Source organism: Ptychodera flava, chromosome 15, assembly GCF_041260155.1.
Source record: "Ptychodera flava strain L36383 chromosome 15, AS_Pfla_20210202, whole genome shotgun sequence".
NCBI classification, from domain to species: Eukaryota; Metazoa; Hemichordata; class Enteropneusta; family Ptychoderidae; genus Ptychodera; species Ptychodera flava.
Genome location: NC_091942.1, coordinates 20,386,821 through 20,410,865, shown reverse-complemented (window position 1 = coordinate 20,410,865; position 24,045 = coordinate 20,386,821). Strand labels below are relative to the sequence as shown.

General features: G+C 38.4%; 2 protein-coding genes across 12 annotated transcripts in view; both read right to left on the bottom strand.

The window, feature by feature from the left end:
* LOC139151490 (myosin-10-like) overlaps positions 1–9,479 on the bottom strand; it is a 76,608-nt gene extending 67,129 nt beyond the window's left edge. For 2 of the 4 annotated variants that reach the window (XM_070724322.1, XM_070724325.1), the window contains exons 1-2: positions 8,879–9,462; positions 8,245–8,401 (exon numbers count right to left, since the gene is read on the bottom strand). In XM_070724322.1, coding sequence (XP_070580423.1) covers positions 8,245–8,401; positions 8,879–9,208 — 487 coding nt within the window. In that variant the 5' untranslated portion in view covers positions 9,209–9,462. Of the gene's footprint in view, positions 1–8,244; positions 8,402–8,878 lie in introns of all 4 variants that reach the window. The other 2 variants (XM_070724324.1, XM_070724323.1) reach the window with 2 other exon arrangements.
* Positions 9,480–20,170: 10,691 nt separating this feature from the next.
* The window catches only part of LOC139151481 (dentin sialophosphoprotein-like), a 65,589-nt gene continuing 61,714 nt past the window's right edge, over positions 20,171–24,045 (bottom strand). For all 8 annotated transcript variants that reach the window (XM_070724306.1, XM_070724307.1, XM_070724309.1 and 5 more), the window contains one exon: positions 20,171–21,065. The gene's annotated coding sequence lies outside the window, so the exon portion shown is untranslated. The remainder of the gene's footprint in view (positions 21,066–24,045) is intronic.

Below are 24,045 nucleotides of genomic sequence, written 5' to 3'. Positions count from 1 at the left end.
TGATTTATGGTATCGAAACGCCACGGATGACCAGCAATGCCCTTTCTGATCTGTATATGACCCATTCAACTCCCCAAGCAGCACATGCAACAATCTCCTGAAAAAACGCCACATTGAGTCTTTACATCTGCCTGGGCCACACTCTGCATCTAATTGGCTGCAAACCGTCCATTCAAATTGCGACTCATAGCTGATGCACGGTCTCGTAGCTGATTCACTTTGTGCCGGATAATACTCCAGAATAAACTCAGGCCCCTTCCTCATATTTCCTACAATAATATACAACACGCTGAGTGCGTCTCTCTGTTCAGAAAAAAAATATTACAGCTACAACTCATCCTGCTTGCCCAGCGGCCATAAACGACAATTGACAGAAATCACTGCTATAGCTTTACACTTTACAAAACAATGTCTGGACTTCAAACTATCTAGGAAAAACAAAAAACAGCACCGACTTATTTTGCTCTCATATCTTCCAATCATTATCTCATCAGTGCTGAAGTGGTCGTGCTACAAGGTTTCAAAAAATACTGTCCGGTGTCAGCAATGGAGCTGTCACTCAAAACTAGAGTCTACTGGATGAATCATACACTGACTGAGACAATATGCAAAACTACAGTGTGCAAATACAGACAGATTGATAACACAGCAACCGCTGCCTCAGACCAGCTGTTATCCATTTGCCGACTGTCAGTGTCAACCATAAAGCTAACAGTACTGTGACCGGCTACTACCGTACAGCTCTCTCGTCGAAAAACCCTCAAACTGGTTGAATGTCACGATTACTGTTTCTGAACTCCCTAAATTTTATCGTGCTCACAACAACATGGTTTAGAGTGTGATAGATTTATGCAGGCCTCATGGACCGTTTTCGTGGATGCAGAGTGGTTGACTGCACAGTATATTTGGAAAAGTTTATAAAACATCTAAAAAGGTTGACTGGTGGAGATGTGATGGAAAGTGGCTGGTACAAGATGAAAGAGGAAGTGAACAAATACAATGAGACCTGTCTCTCTCTAAACAAGACAGTCGTTGACAGACAGGTTTCATCGTATTTCTCTGTGTGCAACTTGTGTTTCTCTTTGTCTTTTCTAGAAAGAAGTATGAAAACAGAAAACACTGTTTACATCTCCAGTAAATAATTTGGGATGACATCAGTGATACATCACTTCAAGGAACCCGGATATTCATTGACTAAAGGATTTTATCGCTGGGTAACATCACATCTACACCTTCTCACCGTGTTCTTCTTAACTGCACCACATTGGGAAACCTAACACTTGTCTCAAGGAATGAAAATTTGAAAGTGTCTGGATTTCACAGTGATGTGCTGGAATTGAACGACCATCGGGAGGTAGAGAGTTAAAATACAAATTATGAATGACAGGATACTGTACATCAAGCAAGAAACTAACTGATGGACTAACACTGACAGCATTTGTGTTGGTTGATGACAAGCACCACAATCACAATGTTATCATCATGCCTTGACCCTGAACTGTAAGACGGCCCGAACCCGGTGTCATTTTACCGTTGAAAGACCTGCTCCCAGCACCACTCAATTATCAGGCTCCCTGCACTGTCCAATTATCAGATAAGCGTCAAGACGGTTATTGCAGTGATGACAGATGTGTCATAATTCAGCGGCTGCTACTGAATGAGCAGGGTTACGCTGCAGGTCACTGGAATTGCAGTATGCCAAGTCATATCTTGAAAATACAGTGAATCACGTGGCTACAACTGCATTTCATATTTTTGTTTTCCTCGTTGGATGAACAATTGGGAATTCTTAGAGAATATCAGGATTCTGATTCTCTTTCAATTTTTTTTTGTCTTTTATGTTAAAACCAGAATAAACAAATTTACATTCCTTATTTTTTTACAACAGAGGCACTCTACAAAGTACAAGCAAAGTCCATTATAATGTGTTTGTATCAAGTCCAAACCATCCCAGTTGCATATATAATTTTCACCTTAGTTCCTGTACACGTCCACTGACCAGCACTCATCCTGCATAATTTTTGCATCTTCAACTTTTGCTTTCGCTCTCTCAGGTGATACTCAGAGACAATTGGTCCACTGATGACAATAAGACCTGACGAACTCCCTTTACATGTACAAACTATCAGTTATTTCACATTTTGATGATACAATAAACAAAGTAATACAGACACTGGCTGAAAGAGCATGTGAGTGTGGTGTCTGGTGACAGACTGTAACGCCAATCACAAATTGTCTCTGTCAGAAACACCCTCAGGGAGAATCTTCACACAACGTTTCATGTTATTTTCAAAGACTTCAAACCATTAACATTCCTGGCACCTACTTCACAGAAATCAAAATGGCAGACTCTTTTTTTATTTTCCACTTATCTCTTCTGTATTTTGATTTTGCAGGGTTTTCAAAACACCGTACCCTTGGCAAGTTGCATGGCTGCTTGTACACTGCTGTGTGTCAAGTGCAGTAGGTACATGCTGCTCTGTATGTCGTCCCACAGTACAAGTAGAAGAACATGAACTCAACAAAGAGCAAGGCTGCAGAAACATGGCACTGCAAGTACAGGTCTATCAGAAAGGCTTCAAGGTTTTAACAGTGTACCGTATCACTGACAATTATTCGCCAATTACCAGACTTATGACAAGAATCTCAACTATACAAACCTGCTGCATTAAAACAATTAAGAGGACCTATTATCGCACAAAAAAAATCCAAAAATACACAATCACCTGCGGTGACTGTGTGATTTACAGCATTCCGCAGAAGTTATCACCAAGGCTGATCAACTGGTGTACTCTGCACTTCCATGTTTCATCCTTTGGCAAATCACTGATTGGTTTAACCCTCAATGCAATGTCACTATGATGTGACGTATCCCATAAAATCCAGGGTGTCAACCCCACATGATCGGGTCTTCCACATTTTCGAGAGCCATAGAAAGCCCCATAAGCTGTACCTTTTTGCAATTTGGTTACAAAAAATACCATCCAATCTTTGGAGATATGTTTTTGATTCATATTATTAAGTCTAATTATCTTTGAAAATGTCTCTTTTTCAATCCCTTGCGATGGATTTGGTCAATTGTTCAATTATTGTGTACTTCCTCACTGTGGCCACATATAACTTGCAAGTTAAAAATTATCGCCAGTATTTTAAAAAACATCCTGTGCTCACATTTCAGTAAGCACTTTTAGAGAAGTTGCTGTTGATTTCAAACTATCTTCTCAAAAACGGTACAAAAAGGACAAAGTTAATGGGGCTTTAACTCTTTTATGTACGGTATCACTCTTTGTAAACTCCATTGGCCGACTTTCTATTACAAGATTTAAATGGAAGTTATTTACAGTAAAATTCTTGCAATAGTTTCCTTATTTTAATCTACAAAAAGGTGGACCCAAATTGACTTCCAAGTGCTTTTTTATATAAAAAGGAGAAATGAAACGGTCCTTTCATGAGCCTTGTTCTTGTACCATAAACAGCAAAACTTCCTGTCTCTAACACGCACCAAACCCTTCGATGTTTAAAATTAAAACTTCCGTGATGTCATATTAAGCGAAAACCCTTGGCCTCATCATCAAAACAGTGCGTTCTAAAATTATTACTTTATACTGCAACCAAGTTCATTTATCCTGACAAAACAAACTAAACTTCTGACATAGTGCATTACAAGACTGCTGATTTATTAATAATTATACAACCAATCTGCTCGTTTCAATATTTACCCTGGCACTTAATTTTACAAGAGTTCCCCCACGGCTAGTTAAAATTGATCTGATAATCCGGGTTCTACCGTACACCGCCTTCTTACAACTTTAGCCAGATTCTCGTTTGCATGGGTCAGAAATTCTGTTCCACGATAGAAATCTTGTCAGTGCATTGTAAAGCAGTTCACTGGTCACTCACAGCTAAAACTGACCCCAGCGTTCTCACTATGAATGTTACATTTTATTTTTCAAATTGATGATTTATGGGTGTAAAACAGCCATACTTGTGCTTTATTTGACGGTAAGTGACGCACTTAATCACTTCTTCTGACAGGTTTTCGCTATAAGCCAGTTTCGTACCGTAATGAGCATGCGGAATCCATTGATCCTGAAATTCTCTGCGGACCGGTTTGTGACACAGACAATCACACAGTGTGTCTCTTGAACTGATATCAATTCCGCTTTGAGGACTCTTTGAGACCAATCTTGTTCTTTTTTTGGAGAGCTGTTTATTTTTTTCCTTTTGTTTAGAAATGAACAATTGTGAGTGACATGACATAACACGCCACACTGCTATTCACAACGGCAAGTTCTACTTCCGCCTTTGGTCCCATGATGCTCACTAAGAGATTAACATACAACAAACATTCATAAAGAACTTACTCCATATTTCATTAATACTCATTCATAATAATACAGAACTGTCAAAAATATTTGTATGGGGCCCCTGGACATCTATTTTCCAGTGCAGAACAAAAGACTTGAGATGGGGGTCATGCAAATGGTATTATCACATACCATACCGTGGTGTATTTCTCTAATTTCTCTAATACACAAGTCTGTACTGACAAAGATTCTGGGATTACCTATCTGGTACAAATGTGTGGAAGGCAATCTAATCAGATATCCAAGCTACCAGATGGAAGCCCCACCTACATTTCTACACCGGTTACGTAAGACCATGTTCAGTTCCACTACCACAGTTCAGTTTATTTGATCTGACACACCTCACACCATATGGGAGTTGTCTCAATCAATGAATGAAAACATATGAATACAACTTATTACATGCAGCCATTTCAGCACTTTGAATACTGTACAGTGTACAATGAAGAGGCCTATCTGTTCAACAAACAAATAAATATCAATTCAATTCAGATGAATGACTGGGATGTGACAGCTTCCATTGCTGGTTCCAAGCTCCACTGATATCCGCATTGCCGCCTTCAAACTAACTTTACTTGATCACATAGCTTACAGGACAAAATTTTTTTTTGTTGGTACTGACCAGGTGAACATATGCGGCGCATGTAGATAGAACTTAATACAGACGTGTCATAAAGATGTGTTGCAGGGTGCACCTGGGTACATCCTACAGAGATGTCGAGAGAGAGGCTCAGACGTAACCATGATGACTACTCATCAGAGTGACCCACTTCAGTGGCATGTACATGTGTATAGATTACGTGAGGGGACTACCTAGTTGAAGTGCAGAGTTCAACGTGGAACTACAAGATGAACATGAAGATATGTAAGATTCAACCAGCAGAATATAGTACAGTGTAGGAATATCGAGGCGGTACGACCAGATGTACTAATGTACAGATACAAGATGGATGAAAGAGGAGTTTTGCGACAATGATTTGATAGCGTTGTAGGTGTAAGCAAATCAGGATACAGATACGATGGTAATTGCCATGGAGGAAAAACCAGATGTGCAATAGTGTAGCTAATGTGACTGAAATGCTTGGCAATCACTGGGGTAGGGGCATAACTTGTAATTCACAGACACAAGACAAGAAGACCAACAAACTCTGTTTCAAGAATGCCCTGTCTACATAATGATTCGTGGTAAATTACAACTTGTCTGTCACAAACAGCCTGCAGCCACAGACAACAATGAGAAGAGCGGATGCCGGATGCCAAGACAACTTGGGAAATTGAAACCTGGGTGCCACACCACTTGTACCATATCACAAACTTTGCCCTACACCGAAATTCTTCCACCACTGGTACATGTAACTTCCCCTTGACACTAATTACGAAACCCCATACATCCTTGCTGATACAGCGGCAACTGTGTCTAACAATTTAACATGCATGCAACCACCACCTGCCTCTATGACCGAGGTGACCCAGCCTGTCAATCTATTTTTAATGCCACTAACTGATTTATATGAACTCAAAGACTCGCTGTACAGGCCTGGTGCAGTATAGTTACACCGTCCCATGTCAGACACTTAATAACAATTTGTGTACGGACTGTGCTGTCAGTTTCATTTTTTCAAAGCACTAAAAGTACACCTAGGCTGGAGCTGCACACAATGAATGAACTATTCAATTGTGGCCCTGGAATGCCAGAAAGTTGCATAAATATTGAGACATGTTTACCATGTTGAAGGAGAATACCACATTTTAAAAGGCTGTGGGGGAAAAATAGGAAGTGGGTGTGGTCGGGTTTTCATACTGTTTTCTCTCTCTCTCTGATTGCAAAGTTTTTGAAAGTTTATAAAAGGCCTGTCTGAGGTGAATTGTCAGATGGTGAAGTCATTGAAATTCCATATGTAAAAGGAACATTTGGGAGGGTGCTTGGTGGGTTTCCTTTTTGTGATATATGCAAATCATCGTATAAATGCATTCACGAAAACTAAAATTTGCTGCTTGTTTTAATAGATGTAACTGACAAATTATTGCTTTTTTTTCCAAAAGCAAATGATTCTGATAAAACATTATCTTGGTGACCCAGGTCAAAGGGCACTCAGAGAGCACAGTAAACATTGCTCTGTATGACCTTGATAGTTGTAGTAGGAGTAAATTGTTGTGGCTATGCTTCCTTCCTCCCTAGTATTTCCTACATGGGACTGGAATTTGGGAAGATATGAGCTGATGTCTCGGAAGCAGGAGTTTTGATTGTGTATTCAAGCTGACTCAACCAAGGGATGTCTTTGTCAACATAGTCATACATAATTTATGGAGCTTAATACAGGAAACTTGGCTTGAGTATGCAGAGAAGGCAAGAGTTTATGACAATTGGGAACCAAAAAGACACAATTTCAGAGAGGGAATGCAAATATTAAATGATGTTCATTTTGCAACCAGGTCTGCCCTTAACTTGATCGATAAAGCAGAGATTGCGTTTTCAATGCGGTGGCAATGGGAGGCTTTGATACTATGCTCAGGTCCCCGGCTTACTGTGACAAGCAACTGTTGGCTTTACTTGGCTATGCAGGTGTTAGACAGCTCCATAATGCTGCATCTATCAAGGACAGACCCGCAGCAGTACATTACAAAGTACGGGGCTAGAATAAATAAGGTCACTCGAAAAAAAATTAGCAGGCAGGTACACATAATGCTGTTTGATTTACCATATCACATTTCGCAAGAGAATTTTCCCATAAAATGCAATATCAACTCACTTCAATATTTATATAGTTCACAAATTAACCTTGGATGAATGGAATTTTAATAATCTGTGAACATTTTCTTTCAACTGTTTGCAGTGTCCAACATGGACGTGTTAAAACTGAGGGGCTAATTGCTTCAGTCTGCTCCTTGCTATGTGCCACACCCACTTTATGGCCGGCTACCGTTGAAATTGGAACTTGGAACAGGAAAATGGATTCAAGGCTCTTGCTGCAAAGCATTTGTCAATTTCTTTTAAAAAAGCAGAGGTCCTCTTTTGATAGGAAGACTGTACCGGGTTTTTCAACTTCTCTGTGGAAATGTCAAGTGGTACAATGTATAAGTAGACAAATTGCTTAGGTATTATATGACCTTAGTCAACCCGCTTACATTTTTCATTGTATAGTCTGCAGCCATGTCCACCAACAAAGCAGGACAACTCCTGAATCAATTTATCTTGTTCCGTTTTAACTACGTCAGTATTCATATATCTACCCATTCTGCTTCCGTACATACTTGGTACTGATTACCATATTACTTAAGCCACAGCCACATTCACTGTCACTTGCACGAACTTCAACAAAAAAAGAACTGGTAGAATGTGATCAGCACCTTCTGGTCTGTGTGGGCTGATCACATCCTAAACTCAAACACTCTAAAGTTCCTGTGCCACTTTTTTCCATTTTCGGTCACAAACATTAACACACACACAATTGCCTATGACAAGTGGGACTGGAAAATTGACACACCTGTGGTTTGTGGGCCAATCTAGTCACTGATACACCCAACAGCTCTGTGGCCTTCATTCACAGACTCAACCCTACTCATATGCAAATTTTAGGTTGTACACCAGGGATATGGATGTGTCATACTATAGAAAAAAATACCACAGCCAAATTATATTTACCTTTCATTTTTTTTGCAATATTGTTTGCAATTTTTTTCTTATTTCCACCATTTTTCTAATATTTTGTGGGATTTATTACTTTGTTTTGACTTGTGTCTCTCAATGACAGAAAGATTACAATCGACCACTCACAGACACTTGTACTGCAATGTCTACAACCATACAGATAGTACTATTCCTCATTCACAATCAGATTAATCCACATTTGCCGTACGTGTTGGGCTCTCTCCTTACCTGACAGCATGCTCAGATATGCTGCATCTGTCACAGCATAAATATGTGGGGGAACTTCATGTCTTTTCTTCCCTTTGTAAAGCTCTACAACTTTCTCCGTGTAGATGGGTAACTTTTTGTATGGATTTACTACGACACAGAACAGGCCAGAATATGTCTGAGGAGGAAAAAAAAATCCCATCGTCAAATATTTAATATTTGATGTTTGCAAAATGACAATCGTTGAAAGGGAAGCTGGGCGTAGTAACTTTACGTTGGGATGATTTGCAGAAGCATCTCGTACACTTCCTGTTAGGTATACCGTACGTATTTCCGGTAATGGGGTTGGTACTACTGCTATACGAATTGTATGAAATTCGGCTGGGGACGGCTACGGACTAAATACTACACCAACATGTGTAGAAATTGTAAGGTTATTAATTACGTTCTGTTATAGGTAATAAACGATAAGATAATGTCCAATGTGACCGTGGAACAGTGCTCCATAGCCATTTTCAATTTCTACACGGGTGACGTTTGCACCCGTCCGTGTACATGATATGGGAGGTAGAGTGTAACACACCGGGCGGGCACATACTATCACTTCCAGCCGGCGGGAGAACTTCTGTCGAATGGCATAGAGAGGCGTACTTACATAGATCAGACCTGAGTAGTAACGGTCTTTCAGGTTGAACAGAACGGATGCTTCGTTCAAGCATGTCAATTCTGCCATGTCTTCAACTTTGTTGAATTTCGGTGGGTTCATTTTCTGTATGTCATCCCGGTGCACCACCATTCTCTTACCAGAATCTGCAACTTCGACGGTGACCTCATCTCCCTTTTCCGACTTGACACTAGCCGCAACAAATCCATGCGACTCGTACGGAACCCAGACAAGCCGCTTGGCAGACCATTCAGCTTGGCTAGCTGGGTCATTGATGACTTTTTTGTCGACAGTCAGATACCTCAACTCAGCGTCCGCCATGTTGGATTAACAGTGTGCAATGCAAACTCGACGGTTCTCGGGCAAGTCCTTGCCAGTTTCCTTAATAATAAATCGCGTTCTCTTGATTTCCAGAGAAATGTTCCCCTTCCAGAGCGATTAACTAAAAGTCTGTGACCGATGGCGTCCACTCAATTTGGACTTCTTTCGCGGTGTTTTAGGCTCTACGGCACGGAATAACGACTATGAGTATATCCTTCATACACCACGCTAGCCGCCGCCCGCCCTTGGTGATTGGCAGATCACGTGATCTGAATGACCACAGACCCCAACTCGCCACGCCCAACCGATGCTCCTAGTTTACCTTCAAATTGGCTAAAACTTGACTGGAATGTCCCAGACTAGGAGAAAACAAGGGAAAACAACAGTCTATGGGGTACTTGCGGTTACAAGACATGCTATTCAAAGTGGGTCACAAATACTACGGGGATGACATCATCATCGACCATACCTAAAATACCTGTGCTATTGTTCTGCGGTGACCTCTGTTTTTTAGCACTCCATTTGAAAAACATTCCGAATACATTGAGATATCGTTCATTATAATATTTAGCGATGAGAGAAACTTCATTCAAAGAGGTTAAAATAGTTGTTAAAAATATCTATCGCATTTTATTGTAATTTTGATCAGGTTTATAAACAATCAAAGTTTATGATATGTCAGGCACTGCACCGCAAAACGCAGCGAACTGCAAATATTGTACGCAGGTTGAGTAAGCATGACGTCATTTGATGTCAAGGGTCATTTCCCGTTGGGTGCACCTCGTCTTATTCATGACTTTGTCTACGTATGAATGTTTTCGTGCACCGACGAAACAAACAACAAAGACCGGTAGCTCGATAATTGCAATTCCACTGAAACCGAGGCCGTTGCAAAGAAGTCGCTTTTAGGTAGGAATGACGATCGGAAGATGGGAAGTACAATTTGCATATTTGAACTGTTAACATAGTGCAGGTAGACCCATAACTTCAGTCGAGTCACCGCTAGTGGTTTTGACCATATATGGCAAGGCGTTCGCAAATTAACCTAGGAGGGAACAGGAAAACCTATACAACACACCCTCGGCCCTCTGAGACATCATCAGACTTCTTTGCAGCCATAACTGTCGTTCATGAGAAGAAAAACAGAGATTCGGCGAAGATAAGCTTAGTTTGTCATGTTTTTATTTTAAATTAGCCTACGTTACCGTAACAGAAAGTATCGTACGTTAATGTGATTTCTATAAAACGTATAAGACTACTTTTGTAGGGCTTCCCAAGGTGAGAGATTTGAATCACGAGAAATAGAGGTTAACGCCCTCAGTTCCTTCACACTGGTTGTTTTTTGTTTGTGTAGAGAATGGGTTATGTGTTTATTTGTCTTTTAAAGGTTCCAAATCCACGGTACTAGCAAATAAAAAATCTCGTCTTCGTCGCATACCTCTAGGGGGGAGTGTCGACACTCGACTGATAAAAGAACTTATGAAAGTTATCACCGAAAAAAGTTAATTAACTGTGAAGACTGCGATCGAAATGCGAAAATTCTTCAAACTGTTTTGGCATGCCAGCTTTTCTCTGCATGTTAAAGCGCTGAGCGGAAGACAATAACGAGTAATTAGAGAGATAAAGCATTGTTTAAATTTCTTACTCGCAACAACACTATTCGTTCTTTAATTACAGTATACAAATGAGGTTTGTTTTTTCTCGCCTACATAATGAGGCTTGAAGTTATATCAACTGTACTCGTGCAGTTGAGGTTTTTTCTGGTAACTTATGAGATGTTTTTGATGACAATTAAATTACATTCTTCCGTGAGCTTTATTATCTTTTATCTGCCCAGGCCTTTTATCAAAATACCTAAATAAATAATGGTTTAAAGTTATTATTACTGTACTGTTAGTTCTGCGTCACCATCAGCAACAATTCAACCACAGCAACACTGACAATGACGGCGACGTCAATGATAAACTCCTGCATCTTCGTTGTTGCTGATGCTATCATCATCATATCATCATCATCATCATCATCATCGTGTTTGTCGTAATTTGGATCTTAGTTTAAATCAATACAAAATCACCCAAAAATCATGCAGTAGTTACTCGATTGTATGTGTAATGTTTGATCGACTGGGCTCTGCCATACAGGCTGAAGTGTGTTGTTGGCAGTGAAATCATCATCGTCGTCGTCGTCGTCGTCGTCGTCATCATCATCGTCATCGTCATCATCGTCACCACCATCATCATCATCATTATCGTCGTCGTCGTCGTCGTAGTAGTAGTAGTAGTAGTAGTAGTAGTAGCAGCAGCAGCAGCAGTAGTAGTAATGGCAGACCTTGCTTTGATGGAACGCATGTTAAGATTATTTCAACCGCAGCAAAAGTCGACAGGATAACGAATAGACGACAGTAGATTTTAAGTTAATTATAACTTGACAGAAAATGCTCACCATTTTGTGCTCGTCATTCAGCATGCATGTGTGCACTGACAACAAAAATAAATTAATAGACAAGCAGATAAATAGTAAAATGGACAAGAAACGTGTGAATACAATGTCGATGTAAACTAGCGGTGTTGGGTAACGGGAAGTGAGGACTATTACGATATGAAACAGCACAGGAACATGTTCTTTATATCGGATCATTATACTGATTTCCTGGAAGACTAAAGGGGTTCAAACTCCACATCCTGAAACGAAATATTGTCCATGGAATGGCAGATGCCTGGAACATATTGCTACGTTCAAGTTCAATTACAGCATCAACATAATCCTTTCCTTGTCCCTTTGTTAATATTATATTTTCGATTTTCACAAATACAAAGCGGTGAAAACCTCATCTATTCCACAAGCTTCAGAATAAGTCACACAACATGCAGTAGACCAAAGTAATGTAGAAAAAAAGTATAAATTCCGAATATATGCCCCGGAGGTGCATATTACTTTAAGGGTCTTTTTGTTATGTATTAGTCACTTTCCTGTCGATCACATTTCATAACTTTTGAAACAGTTCCATGTAGGCCTAGATGACACGTGATTCGAACACTTTTCGGGGTCATATTTCGTAGCTTATCAGATATGAACTGAACTTGGCAGTGAATGGACAAATAATTTTTTTTATACTGATTTGCACTTGATGTTCTTTATATAATGAGATGGTGTAGCTCCTAGCAAAAATTACCCATGAAACCAAAGGAAGGTGTAACCCACTCTTAGCAAAATCTCAACCAGTTTTATATGGTGTTTACCTGCCATTTCAATAAATTTTTATCGCGCTGTAAAGCTAGACTGATTACATAATAGGCAAATGTATTTAATCACTACTAATATGCAGAGGTTATGAAAATTCTATGAAGCAGTTAGTGTGATATGTGGTCCGTTATATATATATATATATCTATATATATATATATATATATATATATATATATATATATATATATATATAAGTAGAGAGATTGTTGTTAGTATATATAAGTAGAGAGATTGTTGGGCAGCCTCTTGCGTAATTTAGGGGCGTTCACTGTTGGCTGTATGCTTCGCTCACGGTACGTGTTGCCGTTCGAGCACTCTGGTGAGTCCATATTTCAATCCTCGACAATGTGTAACCGTACTCTCTGTGCCCAAGTTCAGAGGTTGCCATAAAGCCATTATGGTGATAACCGGGAGGGCACATTGTATACATTTTGTGTGTTTTTTATATATATATATATATATATATATATATATATATATATATATATATATATATATATATATATATATATATATATATATATATATATATATATATATATATATTATTGTCAGAAGTTTCACCAAGTTGTGTGTATTGTTGACAAACTTGGATCGTGGAAGTAGAGCATGTCACCAACTAGTGACAGAAGAACACCATTTAGTCAATGTATTAAGTATGATAGACACGCCCATCAAAACCCAACCTCTGGTTCTCAACAATACCCCTTTGCTAAATAATGGTTTAGTCTACTCAGAGTTTCTGTATACGCCCATGAACACGCGCACAATACCTCTTGCATCTCTTGCGTACATTAAGAAACAGAAAAGCCCCATCTATCATCTGATAGCATATTTTTATATATAAGCGTTGCTAAACACGAGACCCATTTGTGGCACGTTTTCATTATTATAAAGACGTGCAGAAACTTGAAAGCAATTTCATCTTCGTGTTCAGAATATAATTTACTACATTGTCCACTCACTCACAGTGATGTGACATAACTGATGTGGATTGATTTCCATAATCGTCGTGTACTATGTCTTGAATTGAAATAGTCTCGTCTTTTTATAAAAATTGTGACGTCGTACAAAGAATGACGTGGATAATCGGTCGGGCACCCTTAAAACTCTAAATGGAAAGTTTGAATTCAAAGAAAGAAAAAGAAAAAGTTTTAGTTTTTTACCAAATATTAATTTCTCGAACTCAAGCAAAGATTAAAAGAGTTTGATTACGATTGAGCCGGTTACGTATGTATGAGGCGTAACGTGTGATGGCGCTCGTTTACAGGAAAAACGCTGACATACGTTTCCTTGCTGTCCGAAACAGTTCATGTTTATGCTTTTGCTCCAAGATAACCTTTGTAAATTTGCTCGATTGTTAAATAGTTGTAGGCCATTCTCTAACAAGTCATTAAATATCAAGGCGTTTTAAGGGGTAGTAGCTCTAACTTTTCGTAATTATATTTTATATAAATTTTTAAATGTGTCCCAGAGGCAGGTATTCGGACTCCAAAACTTTCACGTACAATATTCTTTCGGCCTACCACTTGTCGGGGCTCATGTTGAAGCTTATGGAGTAAATAAAGTTTTCACCGGCATGGTTTTGTAAAAATTAGGAATTTTATTCCTCCCCCACCCCCGAGCTCCCCCCCCCCGAGATAGTGCAGGCAAGGTGGCCATCGTGAATTTCAAATATCGTTAAATCTCGGGTAATTTATTTCTCTAGTATCAAAATGTGCATTGTGACCCCTGATTTTATTCAACACGATTGGAACTAACTTGGAATAATTGGATGGTGAAGTAATGCCGGTTTAATCTGCAAAATGTAAGCTCATCTGCTTTTCTTTTTAAGTTACGCTTGTTTTTAGGAGTAATTTGTAATATTGCAGCATTCAACTATAAGGGCACATAACACTTTTGAAAAATTTGAAAAAATATGAAGATCCAATATTATCCCAAATAAGTTCCAATCGTGTTATTCTTAACTATGAAAAAAGAGTGGTTGAAAGTTTGCTTGTAGAAAGTTTTAGCGAAAGTTTAAGTCTTTCATTTTCGAGGCGCGAACTACCACAATCTTTGAAATTCAAATGGAAAGAAGCCCTGCCAACCCATTGCGTACAGCGTGCAATGGATGAAGTCCAATCCGGAATAAAATTCAGCTGTCAATAATAACTGTACACTGAACTGCCCGTACCGTACACATATGTACAGCACGCAAGAATTCAGGTTGTGTTTAAACGTTCAACACATGACAGGGCTCGACATTAACTTTTCCCCCTGGCAGTCCACCTGGGCTAGCATTTTCTGAAATTGGTAGCCCAGTGACAATGGCTGGTAGCCCATGCATATTTTAGTTTAGGGACTTGTTTTCATTCACAAGAGAAGAAAAAGCTATTTTCAAGATTCTGCCCATGAAGTGAATTTGTTAGACATTTGGAGTGAATACTTGCACACCTTTATTACCCAAAGGAAACTGGTATAATTGACGACAGTGACACTAAAAAGTTTGGTGACTTATCATTGTATTGACAACCCGTTCCATTCTCAGAGTTGCGTGCCAATTTTGATAGTCGTCATGGCAATGACCACCACCTTCTCAGCAGGGCTAAAACAGACCATGGGCTTTCTGTAGTAGGGACGAGTTTATGATTAGTACCTTTTGATCAAAATGCAATGAGAATACGTTTTCATTGGCTATCACTTTCTATGCCTGTCATCCAAGTACATCAGTTGAGATATTGAAACTTTCGTGCAAAGTTCCATCGCAAGATTGTCTTTGTAATTTGCAAAACAAAGTCATGGTCTGGCCTTACTGTGTCCAAGTGAAAGACCGGACATGGCACGCCAAGTACTGACTGAATTTCATTTCCCAGACTTTGGCAGTCCATGTGGGCTACCATTTCATGGACTTTGGTAGCCCCAGGGAAAAGTTGGTAGTCTGTGGACGCGAGACTACCGCTAATTTCGAGCCCTGAATGGCATTTCGACACGATGCAGAGACCAGAAAGAAAAAGTGCATCATTTTACAAACAAAACCAAAACAAAACCACAGGACTGCACATCAAAAGTTACTTTGAATAGAGATTCCACGTTGTAAAAATAGAGAGGATATTCGGTAAATATAGGATTGCAGTGAGTCACATAGCTTTTTGTTTTTTTCTTTGCAAATCTATCGGATTGACGGAATTTCAAGGTCCACGTTTTTGTCGTAAGAAACTGGATAACAAAAACGTGCATCTCGTAAACACATAAATAAGTCTCCGTGGAGATAATGCCAGACACAAGGATCACATTTCCAAACGAAACCAGAACAGTTTCCAACCCGCCAGCTGTTCTTGGCACAATCGTTATATTCATCGGAGTAGCACTATGTACCACGGTAATGGCAAATCTAGAGATCATGGTTACTCAGCCTGTGTAATTTCTCATTTTGCTTCAGAGACTCCATTCGTCGTGCGTAATCATCTGAATCATTGTCAAAATAACCGCTACACGGCCCTGAAACTGATTTTGTTTTTCAGACCCCTTGTATAAGTTATGCCCATTTCGAGTTTGTTTGTTTGAAGCCGAATAGAATAAAACAACACGAATTCATTCGGGCGATCCAACACAACTATGAGTTTACACCGTTACTTTTGATGGCATGTACGTGACACAATCTCAACATTTTGCTTCAGTGTATATTCAAACTCCTTTTCTTTATTATACGCTCAATAGCCATTCAGCAGGAGAAATCACAGAAAGGTTCGCTTGATACATACATACTGATATGTTTCGTTGAGGTAGTGAAATGCCGATTGAACAGGTGTGGTGATTTTCACAGGATCAGAATTAAATTCTTACAGTCAAAGCATCATGCAATCTTTCTGTGCATTTTTTTCTGCGGCGGTTTCTTACTGGTACCGAGCACACACCCAAATCGTTCAAAGTCTAATACGAAATTTCGCGGATTAATAAGTTCATTTGATTGCAAGATTTGATAATTTTACCTCTAGTAATTGAATATTCTAACCGTATATTGAGAGAGAGAGAGAGAGAGAGAGAGAGAGAGAGAGAGAGAGAGAGAGAGAGAGAGAGAGAGAGACTTCAAATACGTACGAGATTCTATAGCCTGAACCGGGACAGATTATGTGGAAAAGACGAATGGATGACCGGGTATGGAACCCGTACGGCGGGATAGTTTCTTACTGTAAAAGTACATGAACGATAGATGTTAAAGATTATATTATTTACTACTTTTCACGAATACATTCCAATCCACATTCCGGATTATCCCCATCTTTTGACTTTCTGAAGATGACGCAATCAATATATTCAAGTTATTACCCATTTATCTTTGACGAGAGTACAATGATGCCAGGTCCACTGAATCATATTTTCTGGAGATAATGTTGAATGCAGTATGAATAGCCATGAGAATTTCTAAAACGGGGACAAGCATAATACGACTGCCATAACGAAGCTTTGGAAAACCGCCACCACCAAGGCAATTCTAGACTCAGTAGAGACGAAAGTCGCTCGATGAACGACGCCCTCTATAGTCAGACGGGCATACTGCTAAAACTATCAGGATGTATTTCATAATTCGCTTTCCCAACAGATGCAGGGATCAATCCACATTTTCATTTGGAATTTACGTGGGCAATATTATTGAATGAGGACAGAAAAAAAACTTTGACAAAGAACACGTTTTCTCATTTTACTTCAAGTTATTTTACTAACAAAGTAATAGTGATGGAAAATCAGAAAGAAAAAAACATTACACGGCAGGAAATTTTTCTGACGCTGTTGTGAAAAACATATCTTTAACAGAACAAACAAAATTGCATTTGACACATTCTGCAGTGTGAGGCAGAAGTGTTAAACCATTCATCTCAGCATTTCAATACTACAGTAAAATTTAAGCAAAGTGCAATGAACAAATAAACACTGTGAAAAAATACAAATACAGTATTTTTAATTTTTTTGCTGGCTTTCTAAATTTTCTGAAGATTATAGAAGTTTATCAGAAACAGCTAGGCTATACAATATGGCAATTGCAAAGGAAACACCCTGATCAAAAATCTGCAATGTTCTACTGCGACACAGAAATCTTTGGTTACAGTAAGTTTAAGATCAATGTAACTGCGACTGATCGTTTTCATGTGCTGTAAAAATTTGCGTCACAAGGGACCACTATTTCCGGGCAAAAGCAGAAATGAAACCCCCCTGCCTTGTGTTTTCAAAGATAGCAGATGTTAAAGGTATACTGTCACCAGTTCCAAGTTTGCCAGTTACCATGGAAAGAGAAAATCTAACCAATCACAGATATTAAGTGGGCGGCCGCTTTTTAAAAACAGCGGCCCTCACATGGGCATTTCAAATGCCAAGGAACGCCCCTTTGACCATATATGGGCATATTTAGATTACAGGAGACTGTATACCTTTAACAGGCAAGAAGCGGTGTCTGGCCACCAAATTTCTTGATGTCACACCACAGGGATGTGGTGGATGCATGACAAAACATTTCAAGGCTGGCCGGCCAATGTAGCCTGATATTACTCTCTGAGATTCATAATCAATTTTTTTTTGGTCAGAAAAATCGGGAAAAAACAAAATCACGCAAACACATGATTGCATCTACTCATCTTTGTACTCAGGACATGTGAGAGCCAATGAAATAAAAGTAAATTTCAGCACTGATAGAACTGTCACTGTGTTGGGACATAAACAGCAATGAAGACAAGATAGGAAAACAACTTGTAGGATATCCAAATTTTGAAAATCAACAGCAAAGAATCTACCGATGGGCCAATTGTATAGTATGTGGTAATTACTAAAACACATCTGTTTGTCTGTATATATATATATATATATATATATATATATATATATATATATATATATATATATATATATATATATACATACACATATACACACATATATATATATATATATATATATATATGCACTGGTTGAGTATGATAACTACAGAAGAGGACTAACAATGTAAACAAGGTCTGACATAAAATTTGTTGGAACATAGGAGTGGAGTTTGTGGAGTCAGACTTACTTTTTATTCATTATTGTTTTTTTGATCTTATGACTCAATTATGATCATAAACTTTGTTCATCATTCACAGAACCCTCATTTGTCAGTCAAGCTGTGTGCTCCAATGGTGGAATATTGAAGCAACAGTTGTTGCAATATAGATGTGATGGCCACGCTAGAATTCACTCTTAGATCTGTGAATTCTGTAACTTGACCACTATGTCATTGTTTCTCTTTCAAGATATACCGTCACATTGCTGGAGTGGGTCTGTGAAGTTCTGGTGACGGGCCACACACAGAGTGGGTCAGAATGCCTAAAATCTGCTGATTGCCTATTTCTGCTAAATTTAAATGAAATAATTAACAATGTCTCGATTGTTGATAATTTAACATATGCTTCATTTCATTTCATTCCTGTAATGAACTTATTCCCGCACTGCAGGAAAATCCCGCCATACCAAGGTGATCTTTCCTTGGGGGAGGCTGCATGATAGCTCTAATGCTGTTTTTCTAACAATGGCAATTCAAACCAGCAAGGAAGAGAAGTTTTGCCGTTAACTGAAGTGCCTGCCATGTTAGTTTGGGAGGCATTGTCAATAACAAGAAACATGTCAGTGAAGACTCATATAGCTGGTAACACAAAAACCTACATTTTTCATTTAAGGTAGAATGCACCTCGGGGACCAGACATTCAGACTCTCAAACTTTTACAGTTCTCTTCTGATATACCACATGTGGGGGTTCATTTTAAAGCTCTTGGTGAAAGAAAACTTGGCTCGGCTTAGTTTTTTGAAATTTGAAAATTTTTATTTTTCGCCATAGAGTTAACACAGGGATGGCGGCCATTTTGAATTTCTAATATCGGTAAATCTTGGGTAATTTGTTTCTCTAGTACCAAAATTTGCACGGTGACCCCCTATTTTTATTCTTGATTTTGAAAGAGAATGATTGAAAGATTCCTTGAGGAAAGTTAGAGCAAAAGTTTAAGTCTCACTTTCGAGGTGCATATTACCTTAAAAGCTTTCTTCCTGCCCCTTTTTTTGGATCTACTTTCCTATTACAGATGACCAAATTTAAAATAATAATAACTTAATTGTGCAAAAAGCTGCATTAGCTGTGACTTTTGATCAAACTTTTGATCAATTTTGTTGTGTTTCTTGATCTACTACCCAAACTTAATTTGACGCAACAAATCATTTTCACACTGTAAACCAAGCCTGTACATTAGACTAGTGTCCAATGTTATTACTGACACCTGATTTCTTGTCTGGACAAGAATTCATTTGTCAAAGATAACACTGCAAATGTACCCTTCTACATTGTGTTGGACTGGCTGATAGAAAAATAAATTATCGAGAAGGAGAATGTATGGAGGAAAAACATGAGCATGTACGGTTTGTTTCAAACAACAAAACTGACGAAAAGGTACAGGGTTACAGCTATTGTGCCTTTCCACACATCTGAAAATGCTTGCTATCAAGTGTAGCATTGTACTGACCATATCATGTGTACAGAGAGCAGATCTTATACTTCGTACTCACAGCCAATCTCTGTTGATGCCAACTTGTGATAGCCGAAATCAGGCTAAATCATGGGCATTACAAGACTTAATACAGTGATTGAAATACTTTACTAAATCATGATAAATATTGTCCATTCAAAAAACCCCACCTTGCCATTTAAGAGATATCAGGCGACAGTTTGAATGGCATTTTTTATGAAATGAAAAAACTTCCTGAGGTACAATCGCTTGACAACACTCAAACAAAAGTACAGATGTATAAACAGGGCAGGTCTATATACAAAGCTGAATTACTCAATACTGAAAACAACAGCAACATAAGGGGCTCTCTGTAGTCAAACACCTCAAAGTATCATACAATTGCTGACATGTACATTGATTTGTAAAACTTTCACGTTTGAATGACTTCCACTATCAACATATTCAAGGATTCCTATTAGCGCCCTCTACTGTCAGCCACCTATCATGTACATCTTTTGTTTTTGTCAGCTGTGTGAAAAGTCAAATGCAAAAATTTTCTTTGCAGAAGCATGCAGCCTTTAATTTGAGTGTTGCAAAATCAGCAATAATGCAATCTGTGTATCATCTTTTCCCCTATAGTTTGCTGCAAATGCTTTTACAAACTGGCGTTTGATTGAATCAAGCCGGATTTGAACCGATTCAACTACGACAGAGAGGCTATGTATGCATGGATAAGGGGACAAAGCGCACTGGACAGACCTTACAGTTATACCATAAATAACGAAACTTCATGACAACACAGGGAGTATTAAATCTACAACAGATCAAAAAGTGCAGGGCAGACATACTGTACCATGAAACAGGGTTGTTGCGTTTTGCCACGATAAAAAAAGCTTACTTTAAGACATCTTTACCAAAAAGTCCACACAAAGGAAAACTATCGTCTGTACAGTATAAGGACAGAAAATATCTTTTCTCTTAATGTTGACGTAATTTTGAAAAAAAAAGGTTTGACTATGCCCAGTGGTAATGTCTTCTTACTATACACAAAACGGGTCTTCAAGAAAGGTACGCAGAGAATTCTTCAGTGAAATCTACGCAGCATCTACTCTCTGAAATAAATGTAATATACGCAGGTCATCAATGGCAAGTAGACACATTGTGCAAATTTGAAAATGAATTCAAGTACTTTCTAGACAAAGTATTTGTGCAGAGTATGCATCAACTGTGATGAGGTTACTGGTAGGCTCTGGCGGCCTACCTCCTTATTGTTTTCTAAACATTTAGCAATTTCAGTTGTAAATGCAGTAATTGATTCCTAGTACATATATAATCCTTATTTTCTTTCCTTCAATACTCAATGACCCAGAACCATGCTATGATGGGATTAAATATGGCTGAATAGGTAACAATTACAAACCATAGCAATGATTTGCTGCATTTCATGGAACATTCCCCTTAAAGATGACAATGTACATCTCCTTCAAACTCTATACATTTTAGTTCTCCTTGAGTCAGGACAGGATTCAAAACTGGTCCCTCTGAACTGGTTGTTTTGATGTGAAATCATGGAAAGGACTGAGGGATGCACTTTCTATGGCAGTCACCATTTCCTGACATACAGCAATGAGCTGACCACCTTCTTGTACAGCTAAATACCGTGTAATGTAAACCACGGGCACTCTGTTGTTCTGAATTGATAGTCTGAATAAACTAAGCAGCTTATATGTAAATACGAACTTTGATGATAACTGTGTAAGAAATTTATAACAGAATGCCGTTCAGATTGAAATGCCGACTTAGCTACAAAACCAGATCAAGGTCGGATGTGTATACGTGAACGTCACAAGCAACCACATTGACCGCATTCTTTCAATGATAAACGCCGCGGCGGAACAACGCATATATACGCGTATTATACGCATATATACGCGTATTATACATACCCTCGCGCGGCCTGCGCTGTGTCATTTCACATAATGATATATATACACAAGGGTGTGCAAATCATTTCTGGACGATATTATTTACCGATGAAGTGAGTCGAATTCCGTCGCGAAAACGACGTATGAAATTTGAACTGACATCGTAGCACACATCAAGTTATGACCAGATATGAACTGAAAATGCTCACGTGTTTCATACAGTTATGTGTAAATTTGAACCTTTGCCACATGTTTGCAACTTCATTGAAAGTATTATGATCAACATAATGAACAATAATCACCGCCGATTAATTCTCAAAGGTCATGAAGTATACAAATATGTAATTAGCTGAAAAAAAATATTAAAGTTCTTTGACTGCTGTCATTGTATCACCATTTTATATAGCAAGTGTAATTACCGTTGGCCAAGTCCTTCAAGCCATATATGCCGAGCTGTGAAAGCTCATTAGATATGCAAATTGTAAATTAGCTGACATGAAAATGTGAAATGACTTTCGATATTGTTTTAACCAGGTATAATCATCATGTTGTCATGTTTTGCCAACTTAGATCAAGTAAATCCCAGTATATATCCCTAAAAAGCAAAGTTCATTAAATATGTAAATTAGGAATTGACTTAAGTAAAAATGCTTAATGATTGTCAATAATGTTGTATCATGGTATCTGCAATATATGTAGCAAGTTTTGTCAACTTTGGTCAAGTCAATTCAGATATATATCTCTAATTAGGAAAGTTCATTAAACATGCAAATTAGGAATTGGCTGAAGAGAAAATGCTTAATGACTTTCAATAATATTGTATTACAGTGTCTGAAATGTACATAGCAAGTTACATCAATTTTGATCAAGTCAATTCAGATGAATATCCCTAAGTATGAAAATTCATTTAATATGCAAATTAGGAATTGGCTGAAGTAAGAACGTCTTTTGACTTTCAATAATGTTATATCACAGTATCTTTGATGTATATAGCAAGTTTCAATGACTAAAATCAAGTTAAATTGTGTTGCTACGTTATCTCTATATACCAAAAATCAGACCTGTAGCTCTATTGGCTGGCTCAGAATTAGATATGCGCATAATTAATGAGGTACAGGATGTGAGGTCATAAGGTCTCCCATCATACAAATATGAAGGGTGTAGCACTTGGGGTTACTTAGTTATGGCCATATATGTATATTTGAGGTCAAAGGTCATTGGGGTCACATGACATTTTGTCAAAAAAATTGTATTGCTAAGTTATCCCTATATACCAAAAATCAGACCTCTAGCTCTATTGGCTGGCTCAAATTAGATATGTGCATAATTAATGAGGTACAGGATGTGATGTTATAAGGTCTCCCATCATACCAAATATGAAGGGTGTAGCACTTGTGGTTACTTAGTTATGGCCATATATGTATATTTGAAGTCAAAGGTCATCGGGGTCACATGACATTTTGTCAAAAAAATTGTATTGCTAAGTTATCCCTATATACCAAAAATCAGACCTCTAGCTCTATTGGCTGGCTCAGAATTAGATATGCACATAATTAATGAGGTACAGGATGTGATGTCATAAGGTCTCCATCATACCAAATATGAAGGGTGTAGCACTTGTGGTTACTTAGTTATGGCCACATATGTATATTTGAGGTCAAAGGTCATCAAGGTCACATGACATTTTGTAAAAAAATTTGTATTGCTAAGTTATCCCTATATACCAAAAATCAGACCTCTAGCTCTATTGGCTGGCTCAGAATTAGATATGCACATAATTAATGAGGTACAGGATGTGGTGTCATAAGGTCTCCCATCATACCAAATATGAAGGGTGTAGCACTTGGGATTACTTAGTTATGGCCATATATGTATATTTGAGGTCAAAGGTCATTGGGGTCACATGACATTTTGTCAAAAAAATTGTATTGCTAAGTTATACCTATATACCAAAAATCAGACCTCCAGCTCTATTGGCTGGCTCAGAATTAGATATGCGCATAATTAATAAGGTACAGGATGTGATGTCATAAGGTCTCCCATCATACCAAATATGAAGGGTGTAGCACTTGTGGTTACTTAGTTATGGCCATATATGTATATTTGAGGTCAAAGGTCATCGGGGTCACATGACATATTGTCAAAAAAATGGTATTGCTAAGTTATC